This window comes from Pogoniulus pusillus, chromosome 4 (assembly GCF_015220805.1).
Source record: "Pogoniulus pusillus isolate bPogPus1 chromosome 4, bPogPus1.pri, whole genome shotgun sequence".
Taxonomy (NCBI): Eukaryota; Metazoa; Chordata; class Aves; order Piciformes; family Lybiidae; genus Pogoniulus; species Pogoniulus pusillus.
Genome location: NC_087267.1, coordinates 4182913 through 4210006, shown reverse-complemented (window position 1 = coordinate 4210006; position 27094 = coordinate 4182913). Strand labels below are relative to the sequence as shown.

The following is a 27094-nucleotide window of genomic DNA, read 5'->3' as shown; positions in this document are numbered from 1 at the left end:
ATAAAGAGTAAGACCAGTCAGCTGTCAAATACTCTACAGTGGCCTCAACCAGATTAAAAAATCAAATCAAACCAAAACAAATAAATATTTTCAAAACCTTTTCCTGAGTATCTTCAAGAAGACAAATAAGTAAAGCACATATCAATTTTGTTAATTGTATAAATATCAAGATATATACACACTGATTGAAATACTGACCAAGAACAGTTTCACTGCAATGATTCCCTTTTCTGAAATGGGTTCCTCCACCTTCTTTAGTTTCCTTCAACATTAATGCCAGACTTTTTTTTTGTGGCAGAGGCTCTTTTCTATAAAGCTGATTCCCAAAACCACAAACCATGCCTCCTCCAATAATGTTTCTTTTAGCTGTAGTTCCCATTGTCTTCATAACTCATCTACAATTCCCCTGTTACACAAATGATTGCCCCTACTCAGAGATAACAAAAGGAAATTTAAGTATCCCTGTACACTTCAGGAACATCTCCAAAGCCTTTTGAACCTCCTGCTGCTGTCTTCCCTCATCAATCCCCAGGAAAAAGTTCTCCACAAGTCAGATAAGGAAGTGTGGCAACTAGTTTAAATCTCCTCACAAATTCCTAGTGTCCCAGAGGCGTGGCATTTTCTTTGGACACTACCTTCCTAACTTTGTAAGCCTCAACTGCATTCCTCCCTGTCAACCTTCTCAGCTCCAGACTGAAACCCTTCACTCCTTTCAGTGTCTCCTCGAAAGGCAGCTGTTCTGTGATTTTCAACGTCACTCTAGCCTGCAGTGGCCTTCCGTACATCTCTGAGATGGGGACACCAAAGCTAGACCCAGTACTAAATGTATGGCCAGAAGAAGGTTGCATACAGCAGAAAAACGATGCTACAGTTGCAGCACAGGGTGCTGCCCCAACGTCTTGCTCAAACTGTAACTGCCAATGCTCACTTCAGCATCCTGTGGGCATGTGCTAGTTTATTGCTTCTATTGTCACATTTGGCTAAATTAGCACTTATTTGTCATGCTTTTCCCCATGCAGGTTTGTGAGGTCCTTCTGGAGTTCTGTGCAACTAGAGCAATGTTAGAGCATCCAGAACACCCAGAAGGTGTCACATTCATGAAGATGCAGCAAAGATGCAACACTTCTCCTAAACAGAGTAAATAGAAACCACACTTCACACTCCCTAGGAAACAGTCAAAAAGAAAACAAAAGAAATCTTCCCCCAGAACCTCCTTCTAAAATATCAAGACTGCAGCATAAAAACACTACCATCAGGACTAGGATACTTACTACAGACTCTGTCATTCAGGAAATAAAAAAGTGTTCTCTGTTTGAGAACAGCACTGTTTTTAAATCAACAAGAAGTAACTTTAAACTCTGAAATTAGACATAATTAGAATCACATTAGGATCCACATTAGCAGCTCAGTAGTGGATTATAGAAGAGGGGGGAAAGAAAAGCTAGCACAAGTGGAAATTGTCACTACAAGCAATGGATTTTTTGCTGCTCATTCTTTTGGCATTTGTGATTGCACACATCAACTAGCAAAGTTCAGATGTGCCCTTCTAACTGGTTGAGACTACAATATTCAACAAACTCTGCTGGACAGGACAAAACCCAAGGAAAGTATGGTGTGCTGAGATGGAAGTAGAACAGCAGTAGACTTTTACTGATTGCAGCTGCAATCACTCTAAATATCAGAAGTATGTCTCACACATAAAGACATGGATGCAATGCATATATTCTTAACGTGAATGGAAAAGTTAAGGTCTGTGACATGTTATACTGTAAAAATATGCTTCCTAACTTTATCTTAGTTTTCACATCCACATTAGGATCACATCCACATCGGAGTTCATGGATGCTGTCAAACCAGATTCTATACACTTTAAAAGTCAAACTTGCTTGGTTTAAGTCAGAAATGTAGGGTCCATAGCTCATTGATGAAGGGACAGAGAAGCCTCCAGAGAGTTACTTAGCTGGTTACCTAAATGCCTGACACAAATACTGTGGAGATTCTAACTGCACTAGTAACCTCTGGTAAGGAAGATAATCAAATAAATGGGTGTTCTTGTTCTCTCTCTCTTGCCTTCCCCCAGACCCTGCTGAAATAAATATTGGCTATCTCCTTCAATACAAATTGCTTCTAGGTTCTGTCTAGGGAATACCCTCCCACATCCACCCCAGCCAGGAAGAGATGTGCCTTAAATGAGCTATGACTCATGTCCTGATCCTCCTTAGAGAAAGTCTTCCACTCTCCTCCTTTTCTGTACCCTGCACAGAGATTACCATATCCAAGACAAACCAAAGATTAGCATGCAAATCTCGTGGGTGTTTGCATATTTATGTCCTCAATGGGCTCACAGTATAATTTATATTATTCTGAAGTTATCCTTGCTTCAGAAAGAAATCCTCTCTCCTTTTGCTTAGCCTCCTCACCCTCTAAAAATATCATGAAGAATGTTTTCTTGTCTTGTTAATCACTGGTTAGATCTTCTTTGGAGTTGAAACCAAAGGGAATATATGCAATTAGGGCAATAAATGTTAATGAGCATTACATTAAGTAAGCAAAAGGACCTTAGATGTCATGCCAGTATCTTTTACCAAATAATTACATGCGACTGACTTAATTAGAAAGATTAAAATTCATGCTGACGACTCACAACTGATTTCTCACAGATTCTCCAAAAACTAAACATGATGTTGTTTTCAAAAGGGAAACAGACAGAAACTCATAACACATAGAAATAGCTCTTGTTTCAAATTGCTGAGATGTTTCTATTTACTTGAAAGTCTGCATTTGTGTTTAAACATGACACAATATGGGAGCACACTAACAATGTTTTGTTTCATGTATGTTTTTAAGGTAGTCATTTCTTCAAGAAAAACTATTTAAGACAATAATTGGATAAAAAGAAATGTTGTTTAAATCTTTTTCAAATACAAAGTGGAGAAGCTAGAAGATGACGGAAATGGAATCTCATTTTCTCCCTTACTATTTAATCCTACAGCATCATCTAATCATAGAATCAAGCAGGTTGGAAGAGACCTCCAAGATCATCCAGTCCAACCTAGCACCCAGCCCTAGCCAGGCAACTAGACCATGGCACTAAGTGCCTCATCCAGTCTTCTCTTGAACACCCCCAGAGACGGTGCCTCCACCACCTCCCTGGGCAGCCCATTCCAATGCCAATCACTCTCTCTGGGAAGAACTTCCTCCTAACATCCAGCCTATACTTTCCCCAGCACAACTTGAGACTGTGTCCCCTTGTTCTATTGCTGGTTGCCTGGGAGAAGAGGCCACCCCCCACCTGGCTACAATGTCCCTTCAGGTAGTTGTAGACTGAAGAACGTTGTATATTGCTACCTTCTCCTAGAGGTCAGTGGTATTAATGGCTATCCATAAAAAGAAAAATCCAGAGTAGTTAGGTAAGGACAGAATGAATAGGTTTAATCCAGATGTTAATGTTATAGAAGGCTAATGCATGGCTTCATCTACAGACTTGTGCTGCACCAATCAAAAATTACTTCCATACCTATGAAGGTTCTAACATTTGGAGTGAGGTCCAAAAAAACCCAGATTCTAGATCTTCACTCTATATTTTGCTTATTTAATGATTAGGAGAAAAGATCATAATAAAGAAGATGAAAAAATACTGTTTAAGAGCATGTATCCTGTGATGCAAGAAGAGAGAGATCTGTTTCCAAGCCAATTGACTGTTACTCTCAGCTGAAAGAGTAATGTAATAAGAGATTTCCCAACTTTACAACCAACTCCATGGGTAACAGAGCTTAGAAAATAGTTCAGAGAGCATCTAGCGCATCAGTTATCCCAAAAGCAGGACCAGCTATATTTAGCCCAGCCTAGGAACATAATTCTCCAACTTTAAAACGTCTCAAGTGGCAAAAACTCCACATTTTCTCCAAGCCAACTCTAGTTAAAGGCTACTTCAATACTTAAGAAGCTTCACTCAAAGATGAACTGACCAGAAAGGGTCTACCTGATAGTACTCTCTAGGTTTCATTGCTTAGCTAGATTCCAACTGACTTTGACACTTGTCTTTGGTACCTAGCAAAATTATGGACAGCAATATCTAGGTGTTTATATCAGGAACTGTGTACCACTGTCAGGACCTCCTATCAATACACCCTTCATGGTTTGTTATTTCAGTATGTGACACAGGCATGATTCAATATTATATTCCCTCATTTATGAGCAGTCCTAGTGTTCCTACATTAGAAAAGCTTGGCACTGCATGACCAGTTAGGAAAACAGTTTATTCAGAAGTGAGAGAGGAACTGACTCTTCCCTTACTTCATTTGCAAAGGCATATTTCTTCTGCCTTGGCCCTAGAGTGGTTACCGTACACCAGTTCCTTTTAAGAGCAGCTAGAAGTCAATATTTCCACCAAGGAAGTAGCCTCAATTTTATTTCAGATTTTTCCTGTTTATAGCTAAAATGCCTGGAAGTCAATTTATTTACCTGTTATCTCAAGCAACAGATTCCCACAGAGGACACAAAATACAGATGAACTCAATTTTTAGTCTCTTCTTACGCTTCCCTTTCCTAGTTGGCTGTAAATTTTGGACTGAGGGTTGCAATGATTTTTCCTTCTCTCTGCTCATGTTACTGACTAAACACAGAGTTACTTCAGTTGGTCTGAGAAATTTTCATACCTGTAGCAGAAAACTAAACCTACCAATAGAAGACCTACAGAGAAGAAAGAGTCGCTTTCTTGTAAGTGTGTCAGAAGTCTGCTATGATGAACATCTAATCACAAAGCAGACAGCCTCAGCACTGACACCACACTGAATTTGGATGATATGAGCAACTATCTTTGAGTCTTGTAATACAAAGCACAGGAATAAATGACAGGCCAAGGACCACCTCCCTTTATGATGACTATTACATTGAGAATCAATCCTCTTAAAGTGAGAGGATGTCTGGGGACAACAGCCTGAAAGATGGAGATTAGATCCTGGAGATTAGGACAGCTTCAGCAGAGGACACAGCTGAAAAGGTGACCTGAGAGTTCTTTCCTTTTTAGGACAGTCATAAAAACACTTTCTAGGAGATAAAAAAAACAACACCACAGAAATTATAGCACAGCTATAAGACAGCAGCAGATTCTCAGCTATTTTACACATACAGCTACTCAACAGGACAGGCTACCCTCCATTACGGTTGTGCTTTAATATCACTGTTTAAAAAGCATATCTACCATAAATATTAGCTGACTCATTTCTAAATTTATCTGCATCTTTCCTTTTGGAGTGACTGGGGTGCAGGAACCCATATGGAATTTGTCCTCTCTAGAAGTCAAGAGAGCTCTCCCTGAGAAAAAGCAGCTAAGCTTCCAAACAAGACACTCAGTACCAATGAGTGTGAGAGATACAGAAACATAGGCTCATTCTTTTACAGTATCACAGTATCAACCAAGGTTGGAAGAGATCTCATAGATCATCAAGTCCAACCCTTTACCACAGAGCTCAAGGCCAGACCATGGCACCAAGTGCCACGTCCAATCCTGCCTTGAACAGCTCCAGGGACGGCGACTCCACCACCTCCCCGGGCAGCCCATTCCAGTGTCCAATGACTCTCTCAGTGAAGAACTAAATTTCCCCCAGCACAGCTTGAGGCTGTGTCCTCTTGTTCTGGTGCTGGCCAGCAACCTCCTCCTGGCCACAACCACCCTTCAGGTAGTTGTAGACAGCAATAAGGTCTCCCCTGAGCCTCCTCTTCTCCAGGCTAAACAATCCCAGCTCCCTCCTGTGGCTTTTTCAGCTTCTTCTACTGGCTTTATACTGGCTGCTAAAGACACCTCAGGATGAAAAAGCTTGCAGAGGAACAAACTTGAATAACATTGATCCTTGGGATGAAACTGATTGTTCTAAGCAAAACCACTTTACTTTGAATTGATAAAGAGGGAATACAGAACACTATCTAGCCTTAAATAGCACAGGTAATAAATTCATGATAACATTAACTTACTCAGCTTGCTCACAAGAATTCATTCAAATGTACATATAAGCTAGTAATCAGATGCATTAATTAACTTAATGGTCAGATTTTGTAATGCAGCTGTAAGAATTGTTTGGTTTGCATTTATTTACATGAATATCTCCTTAAAACACAAAAAACAGCTTAAAAAAAAACAGCCTTTGGGAGACAATATTTATTTTAATTGCTTAATGCCAAAGCAGAAGAACTTTTTCCTCAGCCAGTAATGTTCAACATGATGAATCAAATGTACTGCTGATGTTAATGTAAGTGCAAGTTAAATGCTGGGATATATTTGGCTTTGAGTGTTGAGGTGGCTTAACTCCCTAAAATATGGAAATCAGCATTAATTAATTCATGAAGGCTCCAAAAGAACATTTTAGGGGAAGAAACAGGGGGGGAAGGTGAAAAAAACCCAGAAGAAACCTAAAAAGATCTTCTTTAACAAACTTCCCTTATTTTTCTATGCTATGATGACCATTCTGCCACTGTTTTCCTGCACTCACTGAATGCCAAAGAGTCTCAGAAATCAAAACTACCTGGAAGATCTGCAGCCAAAACCCCAACACTGATGACTTCAATTCTCAGAGGAAGTTCAAGCCATAGTAAGGGAGATAGGTAATTCTCAGCTTCTCTCTGCTGATTGTCAGCCAAGCCTGGCTTACCTCTTGTGACAAGAAAGGTGATACAGAGGAGAATAAGCCTAGAAAGATGCTAGCTTTGCAAATACAAGTAAATCCACCAGTCTATCAGTGCTGGTAGTCTCTCAGGCTGCTAGAAATCACACACATCCAACTCCTTCATGCAAGTGCAAAACAATACACAAGAACAGAAACCATAATTGCACAAAGAGAGCTCCATGACGGAAAAATGCACATGTAAATATTGTCTTGAAAGTGACTAAAAGTGAACCATGCCTCATTGTTTATTTCTAAAACATAGAGTGAACAAATAAACCTTTACATACTGTCATGATTTTCAGATGTTCCACTCAGGTTTTTCTTCTAAATGTAGATGTCAAAGCAAATTTTTCTCACCCAAAAGCTGAACATGGCCTCAAGCTATGCTGGGGGAAATTTAGGCTGGAGGTGAGGAGAAAGTTCTTCACTGAGAGAGTCATTGGACACTGGAATGGGCTGCCCGGGGAGGTGGTGGAGTCGCCGTCCCTGGGGCTGTTCAAGGCAGGATTGGACGTGGCACTTGGTGCCATGGTGTAGCCTTGAGCTCTGTGGTAAAGGGTTGGACTTGATGATCTATGAGATCTCTTCCAACCTTGGTGATACTGTGATAAGGAAGGTGCTTCAATACCTCAAATACTGAAAATGCATTGCTGTTGCAAACACACCATTTGTCACTGTTATTTTCTCATTTTTCCTTCAACTACAAAGAAAAATATTTCAAAGTACTTTTCTCCATTATGCAAATTGCAAAGCTTTTAAATGTTGTACAGTCAGATATTTAAATATGAAAAAAAAGTAACTTGCTTCTCTAAGGCTGTTTTAATATTTGTTCCATCATGCTTCTGTCATTAGAGTAAATGAGAACAAATCAATACCCTTTGAGGCAATCAGAGATTTTTTTTCCCCCAAAGTACACTCTTCTAATATAGAAACAAACAAGGGGACACAGTCTCAAGTTGTGCCGGGGGAAGTACAGGCTGGATGTTAGGAGGAAGTTCTTCACAGAGAGAGTGATTGGCATTGGAATGGGCTGCCCAGGGAGGTGGTGGAGGCACCGTCCCTGGAGGTGTTCAAGCAAAGCCTGGATGAGGCACTTAGTGCCATGGTCTGGTCGACTGGCTAGGGCTGGGTGCTAGGTTGGACTGGATGATCTTGGAGGTCTCTTCCAACCTGGTTGATTCTATGACTTTAAGACATTAGTGGATGTCTTACTGAACACCTGATGCTGCCTCACAAGTACAGCAATGTGCCTTGTCAACTGTTTTTCAGAGTTTACTTTGTTATCGGGTTATTACTGACCAACAGAAAGATAACAGCTTGCAGGATCACAGGATGTTAGGCATTGGAAGGGACTGTATAATCTAGCATAGATCACAGGGGAATGCATCCAAATGGCTCTTGAAAGTCTCCTGAGAAGGAGACTCCACAACCTCTCTGGTGAACCTGTTTCTGTGCTGTTAACCTTACAGTAAAGAAGTTCTTCCTGATGTTGAGGTGGAACTTTCTGTGCTGTTGTTTAAATCCATTGCCCCTTGTCCTATCACAGGGCACAAAGAAGCAGAGGCTGTCCCTTCCTTCTTGACACCCAGCCCTCATCTATTAGTATACATTTATAAGATCCCCTCTCAGGCTTCTCTCCAGACTAAAAAGCCCTGGGTATCTCAGCCTGTCATTATAAGGCAGTGCTCCAGTCCCTTAAGCATCCTTGTAGCCCTCCTTTGGACTCTCTCAAGTAGATTGCTTTCCCTCTTGAACTGGGGAGCCTAGAACTGGATGCAATATTCCAAGTAGGGCCTCACTAGAGTGAAGTAGAGGTGGTGGAGAAGAACCTCACTTAATCTGCTGGACACAGTCTTCTTAATGCAGTCTAGGATACCACTGGCCTTCTTGGCCTCAAGGGCACATTGATAACTTGGCATTTGGCTTAGCTGAAGCCTTGGTTACATCACATTACCTCACAGAGCCAGTATCTTTTCTTTTTCCTAAACAGAGTCAGACACATGTATTGCTTAAAGGCCCAATCCATTTTTCTCTCCTATGCTTTGCTCCAACTTAAAAAAAATCAATCTGTTTAAATTTTGATCTGTATACTGCAGAAAATCTTAACAGTTGTTTACTTACTTTGATAAGATTATAATCTCTACACTAAAACTTTCTCTCCAGATACATTATACTTTGTGTTTCATAAAGCTGCATTTGTCCCTCTGAACTTATACAGGGTATGAACGTTTCCAAGGAAAATATCCAGAAGTATGGGAAATTCTTGCACTACTTTTCACAATTTTACTGAAGAAAGGATCAGAACTACACATGTGCCAAAGTCATGAAGTCCCTGCTGCAAATTAAATTGCCCTTAGTCTGACTTGTTTCCAAAATCTCCTACATTATGTGCCCAGGTGGCCAAGAGAGCCAATGGCATCCTGGCTTGCATCAGGAACAGTGTGGCCAGTAGGACAAGAGAGGTTATTCTGCCCCTGTGCTCAGCACTGGTCAGGCCACACCTTGAGTACTGTGTCCAGTTCTGGGCCCCCCAATTCAAGAAAGATGTTGAGGTGCTGGAACGTGTCCAGAGAAGGGTGACAAAGCTGGTGAGGGGCCTGGAACACAAACCCTATGAGGAGAGGCTGAGGGAGCTGGGGGTGTGCAGCCTGGAGAAGAGGAGGCTCAGGGGGGACCTCATTGCTGTCTACAACTACCTGAAGGGACATTGTAGCCAGGTGGGGGTTGGTCTCTTCTGCCAGGCAACCAGCAATAGAACAAGGGGACACAGTCTCAAGTTGTGCCGGGGGAGGTCTAGGCTGGATGTTAGGAGAAAGTTGTTCCCAGAGAGAGTGATTGGCATTGGAATGGGCTGCCCAGGGAGGTGGTGGAGGCACCGTCCCTGGAGGTGTTCAGGAAAAGCCTGGGTGAGGCACTTAGTGCCATGGTCTGTTTGACTGGCTAGGGCTGGGTGCTAGGTTGGACTGGATGATCTTGGAGGTCTCTTCCAACCTGGTTGATTCTATGATTCTATGAAAATTATTTATTACCTCTCAGAAAAAGAATGTGATTTGCTGGAATTCTTTCATTACCAATACCAGTGTCGTTCCCTCCTTTCCACACCCAAGACAAGGGCTTTAGATCAGCAAAAGAATTCAGTTTTCTACAGGCAGCTTCAAAACAAAATATATGCTGCATGGAATTACAAATTACCTGGTGCAGAATTTTATTACTGGAGAAACACTGTAATAATAGAGCACAGCCATGAATTAGTCTGAATTTGACTTTCAGTTTGACTTTCTGCATCAATGTTATCATCTACATTAGTGAATAATTAAGGAAAAAAAAATAAAGGAAAGAAAAAGACTATCTCATGTTTGATCTCTAGAAATCAAAGAAACTGTAACACCATACCATGGCCAGGAATCTCTAAAGTGGGCGAAGGAGATCATTAAGTTCCACTTAACTGGCAATCACTTCTTTATCACAAAATACAGCTCAAAGCAACATTGTCGAGGAGGGCCTGTAGGCCTGAAAATAGGCTTATTTATGCCTAACATCCAGCCTGTACTTTGCCTGGCACAACTTGAGACTGTGTCCCCGTGTTCTGTTGCTGGTTGCCTGGGAGAAGAGGCCAACCCCCACCTGGCTACAACCTCCCTTCATGTAGTTGTAGACAGCAATGAGCCTCCTCTTCTCCAGGCTGCACACCCCCAGTTCCCTCAGCCTCTCCTCATAGGCTTTGTGTTCCAGGCCCCTCACCAGCTTTGTTGCCCTTCTCTGGACACCTTCCAGCACCTCAACATCTCAAGGAAATTATTCTTCAAAGATAAAATTCTCCTAGCTATGTGGACTGTGTTTGACAGTGTCAGAGAGCTGCTGTACTACTATTTGCTACGTTTTTTCTTAAGTTCTTGGGACGACTGAATGAACAGTTTCTCACTGCTATCACACCAAGGATGGAGACTGGCAACCTAGATGGACCTCTAATAACGTACACCCTACCAGAATTATCTGATGAGCTGCTGCAAGATACCAAAGGTTGAAGGGTTGAAGAGAATGTGCCATTTAGAAGAGTCTGGGGAGCAAAAGCTCCTGAAACACTATTAAAAAGTTTCTAGACGCAGAGAAAGTCAGGAGGAGGCAGCTGACAGACAATACCTCCTACTGTTACAAATAACATTCTTGTCTGCTTAGCAGCCCTCTAGGTGCAGGATAATTTACTCTTATCGACATTACAAGACTTTTTCTGCTTCCTATTTCCAAAGGGCTGGAAGGAACAAAAAAACCCCAACAAAAACCCAACAAACAAAAAAAACAACAAAAACCCTCAAACCAAACCAAAACACAAAAACGGTGGGAGAAGAAAAATGCAGACTTTTCTGCACAAATGATAACTGTGCAGACTTGCTGTTAAGGGTAGCTGTTTCTCAGAGCTGCAAAATACACAGAATTTCATATACCTGGTTCTCTGCTAGAAGCCAACTCATTAAAACCTCTACCAAAATACAATTTTAACATCTGTTTGGACTTTCACTTATCTCACTGCTCCCAGACAGTATTGATTATCGTTATCTGCAAGTCTCTAGTATTCTAAACAGCAGTGGCAAAGGGAAATGAAAGTGAGCATTCTCATACAAAGGCAGACAGAGGCTTCTGAGGCAGAATGAAAATTGATCATGTTGATTGAAATTTGAGCCTAACTTCACCTCATCTTCCATAAGTACACAGTCAATAGAAAGGAGCAAGATACAGCCTAAACAAAAATATTTATTAAAACTATAATGAGAAAAAAGGGGATTGCATCAGTGGAAAAAAGGCACTACATGATCACAAACCAGTTGCTGTCTGCATTACACCTCCTGGGAAGGATACAATTGCTGCCCTTTTATTTGCAACAGACCTCTCATACCTTTAGTGCTTGACTGGACACAGGAACAGTATATGAAATGTATGGTTTGTAACAATTCTCCTGGAGGACATAATGAAATTTTTTTGTTTTATCAATATAATGTAGTCTTTGCCTTGAAAGCTAGAACCCCAAACAAGAAGGGTATAAGCTCAAAGCCTTTCCTTCTTCATTCTTCTCAGCTTGAAACATGTAGGTACTCCTACATCTGCTCTCAAAAAGTAAGTCTCCTTTTCTTCTTGTTCTCCAATACTTCTATGACTTGTATGACACTGTGTACTTTGGAGACTTGGACAGGGGATCTAAAAATCAGTTCCAAAACAAAGGGTTTAGATCTTAGAAGAGCAAGCCTCAGCCTGCTCAGGGCTCAGTTGGAAGTGACCGTAAAGGAAGCTTCCATCGATAACAAAAGAGCCAGGGAGTGCAGGGACTTTTTCAAGAACACTCTCCTAGACACACAAACCCAGGTCAGCTCATCCTTTCTAAAGGCAAGTGAAGTAGGCAGAACAAGAACCCTCTTGGCTTAAGTCTGAGCTTCTGGATCTGCTCAGAACCTGAAGGGAAATGTATCAAATGTGGGAAAACAGAACATTACCTGCTGAAGATTACAAGGGCATTAACAGAGATGCAGTCAGGAAAGCAAAAGCTCAGCTTGAACTGGAACTGGCCAAAGATGATGAAAACTTCAAGAAAGGGTTCCTCAGATACATTAACAACAAGCAAAACCAGAGAGACTACAGCCCCACTATTAAACAGGGGAGATGAACCAGTCATCAACAAACCTGAAAAGGCAGGAATCTTCAACACCTTTTTCACCTTTGTCTTTACCAATGCTTCTGGGTCCCAGCCACGGGAATAAAAATGCAGGTTGATGTAGACACAAAACTACCTACAATGAAGGAAAAGGTGGTGTAGCCAACAGCTACAGGAGCTTAATCAGTATAGATTGGTGGGCCTGGATACCATCCACCCAAGGGTGCCAACAGAGCTGGCTGATGTTGCAAGGCTGCTCTGCATAACCTATAAGTCATGGGAATCAGGAGGCATTCCTAAAGACTGGAAGAAGGTTAATGTCACCATCATCTACAGGTGTTCCCTATAGGTTCCAAAGCAGAACTGCAGGGTGAGCAGCTGACATGGTCTACCTGGACTTCGCCAAGGCTTTTGACAGTCACCCACAACATCCTCCTAGAGAACCTGAGATGTTATGGCATAGATAGGTGGTCTGTGTGGTGAGTGGGGAAATAGCTGACAGGTGTACCCGAAGGGTGGTAATAAATAGTTCTTTCTCAATCTGGCTAGCCACAAGTGGGGCTTCCCAGAGATCAATATTGGACCCAGCACTGCTTAATATCTTCATAACTGATTTGGATGTTGGGATCAAGAGCACTCAGGTGAAGTTTGCAAATGACACCAAAATAAGCAGGGAGATTGACACTCCAGAAGGGAGAGTCACCATCAGGAAGCCCTGGACAGGCTAAATGAACAGGCTAGCTGGAAAGTGTTCATAGAAGGGCCATGAGAATGATGAGAGGACTTCCCATATGAGGAAAGGCTGAGAGAACTGGGAGTGTTCAGCCTTGAGAAGGCTTAGGGGAGACCTCATTACCACATATCAATACATACAGGGTGGCTACCAGGAGGACAGAAATTCCCTTGTTTACTAGGAGTCACATGGAAAAGACAAGGGGTAATGGGTACGAGTTATTTCTGGGGAGATTCTGGTTGGACTGCAGAAGAGAATTTTTCACATGAGAACAGTGAGACATCGGAATAATCTCCCAAGAGAAGCAGTGGATTCCTCTACACCAGTCAGTTTCTTCACACCCAGTTTGTGTGGTCTACCTCCATTCTTTAAGACCCATGTTACTGGCCTCAGTAACCTGATATGTCTTCATAAGAAGCTGGACTGAATGGCCTCCTACAGTCTTTTCCAAACTGAATTATTTCATGTCTCTACATGATATTGTGAAAAAAAAAAAAAAGAGAAATCCCCAAATCTATAGGAGTATTCCCCAAGATGTCAGTGTTTTTATCTCTCATTACCAGCCTGCATGGCCCAGAGGTTAGCTTCACAATGTACATGTATGTGAATGGAGGATCAAAAGAAAGAAGATGGGGCAAATAGGGGAAAAAAAGGAGTATTTTCTATCTCTTGCCATTCAAACCACTGCTCACTTTCCACCCTGCTGGTAAACAGCTCACCATGAAAACAGGAAGCCTTACTAATTTGATGCATTATGATGCAGATCCTCATTATGAAACTTGGTTTTATGACCTTGAGAAGCACTGAACTCTATAGATGTTTCACAAAATAGTTGCACAATTCCATGCCACACTAATATATAGATGAAATAAGTAACAATGTCAAAGATTCCTCATTTGCTTGCCTAATAAGATGGCCCATAACTACAAGCCAACCTTCAACAGAATATATGAAAACAACTTAGCTGTATTCTGGTGTAGTAATTTATAGACAGTGTAAAGAACTGTGTGAGCTAAGTTTAAACGCCACATCCACTCTGGTCAGTTGTGAGACTTTCAGAAACACTTCCCATTTTCCAGGTTTTCCCTCCCTAAGTAACTGATAATTTATAGTTGTATCACTATGCAGACTGTCCAGATAAAATATTTTATGTACCATTAACACTACAGATGGTGACACACATAAATCCAAATATGATTGCTGAATGGACTGCTTGTCTTGGCCTCAGTAATTTGCATGGAATACCACATTTATAGAATGAAACAATGAAGTAAACTTGTGCCAATCAGCATTGTAGATGGTGTTTGAAATGAAGCACAATGAGTTTTAACACAGGGACCTTCTAGATACCAGATGGACAAGAGCATCCTGAATTCAGTCTCTTGTCATCTATCTATTTGTATTAGCAAAAGTCTTTTAAAGATGTACACACAGACACATAAATGTATGTGCATTCACATGTGATTTATATGAGGGTGTGCAGGCATATAGGCCACATAACATTCTGCAGACTCACTCAAATCACTGTGACACTGTAAAAGGTCTCAGGAGATCTCTGCATAGTAAGTATCATATAGTCTGGCATACCCTTTTTCCAATTGTTCTCCAGCAATCAAATGATTCCAAGATTCCTTTCTGAGGGTTTTCATCTCCTGGGACTGTGGAGATGTACTTAAAATTGAAGGCTTCTACACACAGAGAGGAAGCAATTGACCTGTTGGCATGGGGGAGATATTATGAACACAACAGAACCAAGTGACACCAATACTTACTTGGCAGGCATTATAAATCAATTGATGTTCCAATTTTTTGATCCCTAGGATCTGCTGAAACATTTCATAAAGCTGCTCCTTGCTCAGAATCAGCTCCGATACAGCACTTAAGGCCATTCTATTCGTCTGTTTGCAGAAGTCCTCTTCTCCTCTGTATATGGCATCATATTTGGCTAGCCAAGAACTTAACACAGTCTCCTTGCTCAATCCATCAATTTCTGGCAAGCTTCGGACTCTCTTTTCTATGTTTTTCTTAAAAACATCTCTGAAGTCATTTGCAGAACATCCTCCACTGTGGACCATTCTTGCAACTCGGTCACTCTTGAGAAATACCTTTAAAAATAAAAGAAGAGAAAAGAAACAACAAAAAAGCCCAGAAAGTTAGGCATGGACACAAACAGAAACCAGTCTCTTACAAAGAGAGTACAAGCTAACATTCAACTTCTGTGTAAAATGGCCTTAGAATAAAGAGTTACACAGGCCACACCTGCTAAATGTTTCCTAAAAACACAAATAACCATTTGAAAAAAGTAAGTCTCTGCCTGCATCAGGAACAGTGTGGCCAGTAGGACAAGGGAGGTTATTCTTCCCCTGTACTCAGCACTGGTCAGGCCACACCTTGAGTGCTGTGTCCAGTTCTGGGCCCCTCAATTCAAGAAAGATGTTGAGGTGCTGGAATGTATCCAGAGAAGGGCAACAAAGCTGATGAGGGGCCTGGAACACAAATCCTATGAGGAGAGGCTGAGGGAGCTGGGGGTGTTTAGCCTGGAGAAGAGGAGGCTCAGGGGTGATCTTATTACTGTCTACAATTACCTGAAGGGACATTGTAGCCAGGTGGGGGGTGGCCTCTTCTCCCAGGGAAACAGCAATAGAACAAGGGGACACAGTCTCAAGTTGTGCCAGGGGAGGTCTAGGCTGGATGTTAGGAGGAAGTTGTTCCCAGAGAGAGTGATTGGCATTGGAATGGGTTGCCCAGAGAGGTGGTGAAGGCACCGTCCCTGGAGGTCTTCAAGCAAAGCCTGGCTGAGGCACTTAGTGCCATGGTCTGTTTGACTGGCTAGGGCTGGGTGCTAGGTTGGACTGGATGATCTTGGAGGTCTCTTCCAACCTGCTTGATTCTATGATTCTATGACTGAATAAGTATCTAAAATAAGTATTTTTAAGGCTATTTATACATAAACTTACAGTAGCTAAGCTAGAATTAAGTTTGAGTTAACAGTAGCCAATTTTAAACTTACCTACAGGATTTAATTAACCTTTACTTTGTGGAAATGACAAAAGCCTAAAGTTAATTGCAAGTAACTAAAGGATAAGCCAAACTGTTTCAAAACTTGCATGTGTAAGTTAAAATACCATCTTTAAGCCAATCAAGAATCTAATGCAAGATGAGACAGAAATCCAAGAGAAAAGCAAATAAACCCAGAGAAATACTACAATAAATATAAACTATAGTGAGAAGAACAATGCAGAGATACAGAACCTGTTCTGCACTGCAGACAGAATACTGAAGACAGAGAATATGATTTCTCTGTGAAAAAACCCAAACAAAAAAACCCAAACCAATACTAAAAAAATCCTGCCCAAGCACATGTACTCTTAGGGTATGACAAAGCAAATTACAACCACAAACTAATTAAATCAGCATTCTGTAGGAATTTTTCAGTGTTCAGGGACAGATGCCTATATTTTATCAAACCCAGGCCCTGGCAAGGTTGATCTTTTCACCCCCTCTGTGTGGCAAGCCCATTTCTAGTAGAAAAGTCTCATGAAACTGTTCCTTTGCAAAATGCAACAAGGGGATGACCACTGTAGCATGAGCAGTTCAACACAACTGACGTGTGCCTTGGACAAGGAATAAACAAGTTGTGCCAGGAGAAGTACAGGCTGGATGTTAGGAGAGAGTTCTTCCCAGAGACAGTGATTTGCATTGGAATGGGCTGCCCAGGGAGGTGGTGGAGTCACTGTCCCTGGAGGTGTTCAAGAGAAGCCTGGATGAGGCACTTAGTGCCATGGTCTAGTTGCCTGGCTAGGGCTGGGTGCTAGGTTGGACTGGCTGATCTTGGAGGTCTCTTCCAACCTGGTTGATTCTATGATGGACTTACTTTTTTGGAGATATAAGCATCTAAGGTTAAATTCTTACCCATAATGGAACCTAGCATAGTTACTGCCAATTAATGCTGATATTAATTTCCTCAAAACACTACATAAATATTGAATCCAATTTAATTTCAAAACAAGTAGTAGCCATAAATTCCACGCAGCAATAAAACTTATCAACACGAACTGGTAAAAGGATATGAAGCCTTTCCTTGTTTTGACACTCTGCAATTACAATTGATTAATTTCTCCATCGGCTTCACTGTAGAGCAAATAGAAGAAAAAAACCCATATTTTAAAGAAAATGACTTTGTAAGCTAACTTCAGCTACTTTGGAGTGTTCATAAACAACATTAAATCCTCCATCTCGTTAATTTCCATATCCAATGAGTGAAAGCAGATACAGAAGAAAAAAAGTTAAATCAAGGGTGTTTACAGGCTCTGCCCCCAAGACCTCATGTTTCTACACAATCCTATGTATTGGGTGTATATACTGTGTGTAACTGGGTCAATCTAATAAAGGTAAAATTAAAAACATGCAAAATACACACTGTAAGACCACCAGAATATCATCCATCTCTCTTTACCTTCTTTCAGTCATATTATTCAAACCCATTAATCCAGAATGCCGAGGCTGAAAAGCTGTTAGCACTACCCTTGATTAATGAACCAGACTAATTCAAAATCTATTTCTAATTTTGAAGTCAATTTTCTAGGAGACTGCAGGAAGAATCTGTTCCATTTTTTTTCAACACTTATCTGTGGCAGGAAAGTAATATTTTAACATTTGTTGCCTGCAACACTGACAAAATGACAGTATGTTGACGTTGGCCAAAACAACAGGTATGTGCAAATGCAAAACACAATTTCACACGTATCCCTGACCTTAAAATGTTCCCTTCTGAAGTATTTTTGGTCAAAACCTGTATTTTTATTTAAATGTTGGTATATAATAATCACAACAAGAAGAAGTACTTTCACAAAAAGATATGGCAGATATCACCACCTCCCTGGGCAGCCCATTCCAGTATCCAATGACTCTCTCAGTGAAGAACTTTCTCCTCCTGTTTCTACCAAAGTTTTTTGGACTTGCTCAAAGAAGTTCTGGAGTGATGCTCTTTGTCAGGGAGCATTTGAGCTTGTAGTATCATTTTTGCATCCCTGAATCTAAGTCAACATCAATTCTCCATGTTACCTATTGCTAACTACTAAACACCAAAAGGAATCACTCTATAAAAACATGTGAGGTATTCAGGGACTGGATGATCTTGGAGGTCTCTTCCAACCTGGTTGATTCTATGATTCTATGTGACCCTTACAGTCATCAGAACTCTTGATATTAAGACACACACATTTTTTTTTTAAAGAACAGACAGAATTTTTTTGAAGTTAATCTGAGATCTAAATTTTTCTGCAAAAGACAGTAATTCTCTCCCTAGGAGCTAAACTGAATTGGATTAAGTTTCTTACATAAAATTTTATGTGATGTGCATCACCCTGCTGTGCTAGGAGCATCACTCGATCCAAAACAAAGCACAGGACAATTACTACATAATATTAAGTACCATTTTTGCTACTGCAGCAGGTGCTCAAAGCCTCTCACAAAAGCTCATTATCAACTCTCACTGTAGTCAATAGCTCTTACACACTTTTTAAAGTCCTTCGTGTTCCACAGGAGTAAAAATATACCCCATTACAGTCATTACCAGGAGTGATGTTCTCTGGGATCTGCTCACACAGCCCTTAGTAATTCCACTGCATTCTGAAACTGCACAGTGCATGACATTGAGAATTAGGAATAGTTTGATGAAGCTGCAAAAAACTTCTGACAGTTTGGAGAACAGCTTCCACAGCTACATATTTTAGGAACAAAGACTTATACCTAGCAGGAATTAATGTAATTGCAACTAACACTATTTGCTGCTGTACCCTTGAGCTGTAGAAAAAAAAAAGACACTACTTCAGACATGACATTCTCACCACAATTAAACATCTTGAAAGAAACAAAAAAAACACTCAGAAAATTATGAAATTGATGTTTAGATTCTCTTTAATTGATCAACTAATCTGACTCCAAGAACAAGATCTGGGGTAAAAAATAAGCAGCATATGTAGCAGCTTCCTACATCTAATAGTACATATTTGTTCTTTTTTTTGCTAGTTGAAGTACTGCATTATGAATTGAATCAGCATTTATATTCTATGGAGAGACTAATAGTTACCAATGCATTTTAATAACTGCTTTCAACAGTTTCAACTGCTTTCAACTGCTAAATGTTGGGGTAGGATGCTAAATTTTGGGGTAAGATATAAAATGGAGACAAGATGCTAAATGTTGGGGTGGGATGCTAAATTTTGGGGTAAAATATAAAATGGTGATAAGATGCTAAATTTTGGGGTGAGATCTAAAATGGAGACAAGATGCTAAATGTTGGGGTGGGATATAAAATGGAGATAAAATGTAAATTGAAGTAGGATGCTAAATTTTGGGGTGAGATACAAAATGGAGATAAGCTGCTAAATTTTGGAGTGAGATATAAAATGGAGATAAGCAGCTAAATTTTGGGGTAGGATGCTAAATTTTGGGGTAGGATGCTAAATTGGGGTAAGATATAAAATGGAGATAAGCAGCTAAATTTTGGGGTAAGATGCTAAATTGGGGTAAGATCTAAAATGGAGATAAGCTGCTAAATTTGGTGTGGAGATCTAAAATGGAGATAAGCTGCTAAATTTTGGGGTAGGATGCTAAATTTTGTGGTGAGATCTAAAATGGAGATAAGCTGCTAAATTTTGGGGTAAGATGCTAAATTGGGGTAAGATCTAAAATGGAGATAAGCTGCTAAATTTTGTGGTGAGATCTAAAATGGAGATAAGCTGCTAAATTTTGGGGTAGGATGCTAAATTTTGTGGTGAGATCTAAAATGGAGATAAGCTGCTAAATTTTGGGGTAAGATGCTAAATTGGGGTAAGATCTAAAATGGAGATAAGCTGCTAAATTTTGGGGTAAGATGCTAAATTGGGGTAAGATCTAAAATGGAGATAAGCTGCTAAATTTTGTGGTGAGATCTAAAATGGAGACAAGCTGCTAAATTTTGGGGTAGGATGCTAAATTTTGGGGTAAGATCTAAAATGGAGATAAGCTGCTAAATTTTGGGGTGAGATATACAATGGAGATAAGATGTAAATTGAAGTAGGATGCTAAATTTTGGGGTGAGATACAAAATGGAGATAAGCAGCTAAATTTTGGGGTGAGATCTAAAATGGAGACAAGATGCTAAATTTTGGGGTAGGATGCTAAATTTTGGGGTAAGATGCTAAATTGGGGTAAGATCTAAAATGGAGATAAGCTGCTAAATTTTGTGGTGAGATATAGAATGGAGATAAGCAGCTAAATTTTGGGGTAGGATGCTAAATTGGGGTAAGATCTAAAATGGAGATAAGCTGCTAAATTTTGTGGTGAGATCTAAAATGGAGATAAGCTGCTAAATTTTGGGGTGAGATATAAAATGGAGATAAGATGTAAATTGAAGTAGGATGCCAAATTTTGGGGTGAGATACAAAATGGAGATAAGGTGCTAAATTTTGGGGTGAGATATACAATGGAGATAAGATGTAAATTGAAGTAGGATGCTAAATTTTGGGGTGAGATACAAAATGGAGATAAGCTGCTAAATTTTGGAGTGAGATCTAAAATGGAGATAAGCTGCTAAATTTTGGGGTGAGATATAAAATGGAGATAAGATGTAAATTGAAGTAGGATGCTAAATTTTGGGGTAAGATATCAAATGTAGGTAGGATGCTGAATTTTTGGGGTAAGATATAAAATAAAGACAAGATGTAAATTGAGGTGAGATGCTAAATTTTGGGGCGAGATGTGAAATTGATGTAAGATGTGCCCCTGCCCATGGCAGGGGGGTTGTGGTCCCTTCCATCCCTGACCGATTCTATGCTAAATTCTATGCTAACAACTATTGGCTGCTGAACATGACTGGAAAGTGAGTTCTGGAGATTTGCTCAGTGTTTCAAGATCAGAATTGCTTTCTACATTTTTAGAGAAAAAAAAAGACAAGCTAGCTTAGAGGTCTTCTTCCTCACCTATTCTTTATCACCCCATAGAAATAACCTCCAGGCACTGTTTTTTTTGTTCCCCCCCCCCCCCCTTTCTTTTTCCTCAATGAATTCATCAGTGTTAAATGGCCATTTTTCTTTACAAGTCTTCAGAACAGAGTACTTACCTTCAGGTAAAAGATAATGAAATTTCAAGAGATCACACTAATTAACTCCCATTTCTCTATTTAAGTATTATTGTCATGATTATATTCATCATAAGTATCTTCTCCTGGACATCTACTACACTATATTTTTTTCTAATACAGAGGAAGAAAAAAAGCTGGAATTAAAAAAACCCTAGCACTTTAGATTTTGGTGAACAGCAAGTTCACCATTGGAAGCTTTGCCATTGGAATGGGCTGCCCAGGGAGGCGGTGGAGGCATCATCCCTGGAGGCGTTCAAGCAAAGCCTGGGTGAGGCACTTAGTGCCATGGTCTAGTTGACTGGCTAGGGCTGGGTGCTAGGTTGGACTGGATGATCTTGGAGGTCTCTTCCAACCTGGTTGATTCTATGATTCTATGAAGTTAGGTGGTTTTGTTTTGTTTTGTTTTCTAAAACCTCCTTAAAATATCAGATTACATTAAAATGAGAAAAAGAAACAAAATTTAAAGGAATAAGCCCTCACCATCTGAATGGGTTTAATCTTCATTTGCTGTTCCTCCTCTTTTTATTTTTTCAGTACCACATCTATTACTCTTCTGGAGTATATTAAACTATTATTTCTCCTTATCAAGAGCAGTGTCTCACAACTAAAAGAAACTTTAGAAGTTTTACGTTGTTTCCTTCAGCTCTTTTGGGCAGTATTACAGCTGCACATCAGACATTCCACACAACTTCTCAACCAGCTATCTGCACAAAAACCTCAACACCAGAACCTTTTCAAATTAACATGTCTGCTCCTTCTCTAGGCCTATCTGCTTGTAAGCATACTACACAACAATGTGCAAAATGATTTGTTTATTTGCCTACATTTTTAAATTGGCACAAGCAATTGCCCAAGGTCTTCCCAAATTTCTGTTCCTAATGGCTACACATTTCACAGGCTCATGTACTGAAATGTTTGTGCCTTGGGCACAAGAGCAAACAGAACTACAGTGACAATTACCATAAAAGAAAAAAACCCACAAAACTATTTCACCCAGAAGTAATGTTTTCTCCTGGATTCATTTATTAAAGTTATCCAGATGCCTTTTTGGAACAAGCATATTTATCCTCCTTTCAAAGCTGACAACATCAACAATTGTTCTTGTACCCTAGTGAGCAAGTTATATACTGCTGACTGTATGAGCATAGTTGCAGATTACTTTAGCAATAACTCTACTTGATACAGCCACTGCTATCTCCTCTTTAAAACTAGTCTCCCACTAAGCCTCACAGTTCACTGACTGTCTGGAGCATGTTGAGAGACTTTGTGCAGAGTGGTGTTTGCTCTGCAAACTACTGATACCACCATTTGGAGAAGTTATCCTCCAAATATCACCTTGATGTTCAACTTCAAAGTGATCCAACCTCCCTCATAAGTCACTCTGCTCACACAGGCAATGAATGTTTGCGTGTTTGAGATCTGTGAATGCTGATCCACAAATTCAACAGATTGAGAGAGGTGATTCTCTACTTCACTTTGATGATATCTCACCTGTGTCCAGCTATGGGCCCCCCCTAAACCAGAGAGACATGGATCTGCTGGAGTGGGTCCAGGGGAGTGCTACAAGGATGTTTAGTCGGCCGAAGCACCTGTCCCATGAAGACAGGCTGAAAGAATGGGGGCTGTTCAGCCTGCAGAAGAGGCAGCTCTGGGGAGACCGTATACATACCTTTCAGTATGGAGACCTACAGGAAGGCATGGGAAGGGCTTATAGCAACAGGATGAGGGGCAATGGTTTTAAACTGGAGCAGGGTAAATTTAGGGCTTTTCTATCCAACAGCTCTCTCCTGCTGAAAAAGCCTTATTATCTCTGTAGACGCTTCTCAAGACTGTCAGACATAGGAGAAAGACAGCACAGAGTGGACCTAGAAGAAATCATTAAGCTCAATAGCTCCAAACAGAAGTGGTATTCCAGCTGTTAGCCTGCCCAGGGAAGGATGGTAATCACCATCATAGCAAGAGAAACAAAACTGCCTTGCTAGACATGAAATGTTTTCAACATCTACCTTTTCAACCTATTGACTGATATAGACCATACTGAACAACACATGACCCCAAAGGGAGAGAGAAAGCTTATGCTTTGAAGCACACATTTGTTCTCTTGCAAGTAAAATGCAGGGGCTGCCTTGTCACCAGGCCAGACAAGTTACCAATAACACATTGCTATGCTATTTTCCCAGTTTATTCAGGTCTTGGAAATTAGAGTAGACATGAAACTATATCAGCATGAAGATACAGAACAGAGGTTTTCCTTGACCATGTAGGGAACTTCTTCCTTCATGGTGCAAGACTGCAACATGCTCACTGTCCTTAGTTATAATGAGAGGTGTACCTGCCTATGGCAGGGGTTGGATGATCTGTGAGGTCCCTTCCAACCTAAACCATTGCATGATTCTATGATATCCATCATCGTCTACTTGGCAAAGAAGTAATTTGCAAAGTCTCTTTTTGCTAAACTGCATTTTTTTTGGTAGTAAAGTGAAATTCAGCAAACATTAGGAGCTCGTCAAGACCAGTGTCTTGACAGTGAGAGTTTCAGCCACCTTTCTGTATGAGCTGAAAACTTGCTCCCCAGTATGCTGATATTGCATGACCAGAATTCCTCCCTTTGGGGACCAATGGAAATCTGCAGCTGGTTAGAGTTTCAAAAGGTCTATTTTAGCTACCATAAGCCAGGTAAATGCTATTAACATGAACTTGTAACACAGCATGCCTTGGAGATAACCCCTGAAAAAAGGCTTACTTTCACTCTACTGTTGGTCCCATTCATTTTCCAGCATATAAACTATAGAAGGAAGTTCTGTGACTAACTATGAGGGAAGAGGATAAAAGACAACAAAAGCTGCTAGAAATAAAGTAAAAATAAGATGCAACTGAAGATTGAAAGAAACAGACTTCTAAAATAACATATATGCATAAAAAATGGTGAAGACCAAACACAGCCATGCCAAAAGGATTAGAAAAAGCATTTACTTAGAGTATTTATTTAATTCACAATCACAGATGATGATTAGTTTATGCATAACTGCCTCCTTTGGTATCTGCAAACTTGAGAAAACACACAGCTGCTCAAAATCAACAGCACACATTTCCATTTCCCTTGCTAAGGAATTCCTCAATTTGTGTTGATTTAGTACTGTACAAAACTCAAAACCCACCACTTTATCTCTTATCACAGTGTTTAACTCTTAGCATATAAGCTTTCTAAATATAAGATCAAAATTAGTGCATTAACTTTGAGAAAAAGTGAAGTAAATAAGCAAGTACAATAAGGATCCACCAATTTTTTCTCTGGAGTCACTTGTGCTCCTAATCATAGAATCAACCAGGTTGGAAGAGACCTCCAAGATCATCCAGTTCAACTTATCCCCCAGCCCTAGCCAGTCAACTAGACCATGGCACTAAGTGCCTCATCCAGGCTTTTCTTGAACACCTCAAGGGATGGTGACTCCACCACCTCCCTGGGCAGCCCATCCCAATGCCAATCACTCTTTCTAGCAACAACTTCCTCCTAACATCCAGCCTATACTTCCCCTGGCACAACTTGAGACTGTGTCCCCTTGTTCTATTGCTGGTTGCCTGGGAGAAGAGGCCACCCCCCACCTGGCTACAATGTCCCTTCAGGTAGTTGTAGACAGCAATGAGGTCCCCCCGAGCCTACTCTTCTCCAGGCTAAACAACCCCAGCTGACTGAAAAAGTGGAACTTATGTAAAGGTTTCATCGTTGACATTGCAATGGGTTCATATTGTCAGCGACTGAAAAAACCTGGCTGTTTCATTTACCTGTTACCATTAACGTTCTACTGAGTTAACCACTTTCAAAGTATGCTTTAATAGCTTTTTAGTTTGAATGAATACACTACTGTCTGATCCTTTTTAAAAACAACACCTGCAGCAAATAGTCAGAGGACCTTTGCTCAGATTGTTCCCATCCCATTGCCACTCTAAATATCACAGCATCACAGTATCATCAGGGTTGGAAGAGACCTCACAGATCATCAAGTCCAACCCTTTACCACAGAGCTCAAGGCTAGACCATGGCACCAAGTGCCACGTCCAATCCTGCCTTGAAGTGCCCCAGGGACGACGACTCCACCACCTCCCCGGGCAGCCCATTCCAGTGTCCAATGACTCTCTCAGTGAAGAACTTTCTCCTCACCTCAAGCCTAAATCTCCCCTGGTGCAGCCTGAGGCTGTGTCCTCTCATTCTGGTGCTGGCCACCTGAGAGAAGAGAGCAACCTCCTCCTGGCCACAACCACCCCTCAGGTAGTTGTAGACAGCAATAAGGTCTCCCCTGAGCCTCCTCTTCTCCAGGCTAACCAATCCCAGCTCCCTCAGCCTCTCCTCATAGGGCTGTGCTCAAGGCCTCTCCCCAGCCTCGTTGCCCTTCTCTGGACACGCTCAAGCATCTCAATGTCCCTCCTAAACTGGGGGGCCCAGAACTGGACACAGTACTCAAGGTGTGGCTGTCATGGAGAGTAGCAGAAGCCCTTAGCAGGCCTCCCTGTTGTGAAAGTTACAGTGTCTCACATTAATGCCAAGAGTATCGCAAAACCAAAACAATCTTTCAGTCCCATGAGAGAATCTCTCCCTAGTCGAGAGGAAAGGCAAACAATGGCCACTGTTTGGGCCAGGGGGAAGGGCAGTTCTCATGCCCGCTCGACACCTGGTGTGGGCCGAGCTTGGGGTGGTCTTGGAAACTGTTTTGGTAAAAGTTCTCCAGTTGTATGGATTGCTGATAACTTTGTGCCAATCTGTAAGAACAACGTAAAATAGCCTGGGCTGGTGGGTTACAGCTCTTTGAGAACACTATAGAATGGTTGTGCCTGCCTGGGTCGGGAGCTGCTCGCTCTGCTCTCGGCTCTGTGCCTGCTCGCTGCCTGCCTTGGCCTGCCCCACGCAGGGGCCGCAGAGGCCTGAAGCCCGCCTAGGCCTGATCCTGACAAACAAAGGGACACGCCCAAAGCTTCGAACCTGGCTGAGCTGAGCTGCGGGACAGTGAGTGAGTCAAAGAAAAGACTCTTCTACCTAAAGACTGAGTAGCTTTAAAGACTCTAAAGAAATCACAGACTCTCTTTTATTTGCTATTTTCTGAAATGTTATTCTACACCCTCAGATCAAAAGAATTCAGGTGGGGAATTTAGTTCGGGAGGGGATCTCCGTGTCTGAGCAATAAATCACTTGAAATCCACACGTGAGCCTTCGCCTATTTTCCCCTAATCCCCCCAAACTGTCTTCCGTGACAGTCTTCTGAAGCGCTCCGTGGAGGAAACTCTCTGCACAAACAGGACAGAGAAGCTCACAAAGTTTCCTTGTCCAGTTTGCTTTACCAAGCATCTCGAGGCAAGTGATGTGATGGCTTTCCTAAAGTTTCAAAGTTGTCCAACCATAAGACTTCAAAGGCACAGTCAAGTTTAAGTGCAGGTTGATGTGATGGATAATACTTGCTTTGTGGTGACAATGTGATGGTTTGGGCTCTTACCCGCCCCCCACACTTTGTATGTGCCCCAGCTAACTCAGACGGACCCTGGGAATATAGATGAAGCAATTTATTTACAGCTAGCAGAATTTACAAGCAGCTATTTACAATATATACAGTTATATACAATTATATACAGGAATATACAAAGGATAAACAATACAAAAGCACAACTCCCCTCCCAGAAACCTGAGTCCCCAGGAGGGGCTCTCAAACCACCCCAACACCTCCTCTCGCCCTCTCAACCTTACCCCAGTTCTCAGGAAGAAGAGAGGTGCAGCCAAGAGGTTAGGGAGCAAGGTTAGTGGGAGCAAGGTTAATGAGATGTGACCAGGTCTGAAGGCAAAGGCAGAAGTGAAAGACAAAATGAAGAAAGTTTACTACTTCTTCCCAGAGTTCTCAGCGAGACTGTGAGAGAAGTTGACATCAATTGTTTTCATTTCACTGCCCATT

General features: G+C 41.2%; 1 protein-coding gene across 19 annotated transcripts in view; it reads right to left on the bottom strand.

Annotated features, from left to right (window-relative positions):
• Positions 1–27094, bottom strand: part of CADPS2 (calcium dependent secretion activator 2) — a 315634-nt gene that overhangs the window by 196893 nt on the left and 91647 nt on the right. For all 19 annotated transcript variants that reach the window (XM_064142033.1, XM_064142028.1, XM_064142027.1 and 16 more), the window contains exon 3: positions 14809–15141. In XM_064142033.1, coding sequence (XP_063998103.1) covers positions 14809–15141 — 333 coding nt within the window. The remainder of the gene's footprint in view (positions 1–14808; positions 15142–27094) is intronic.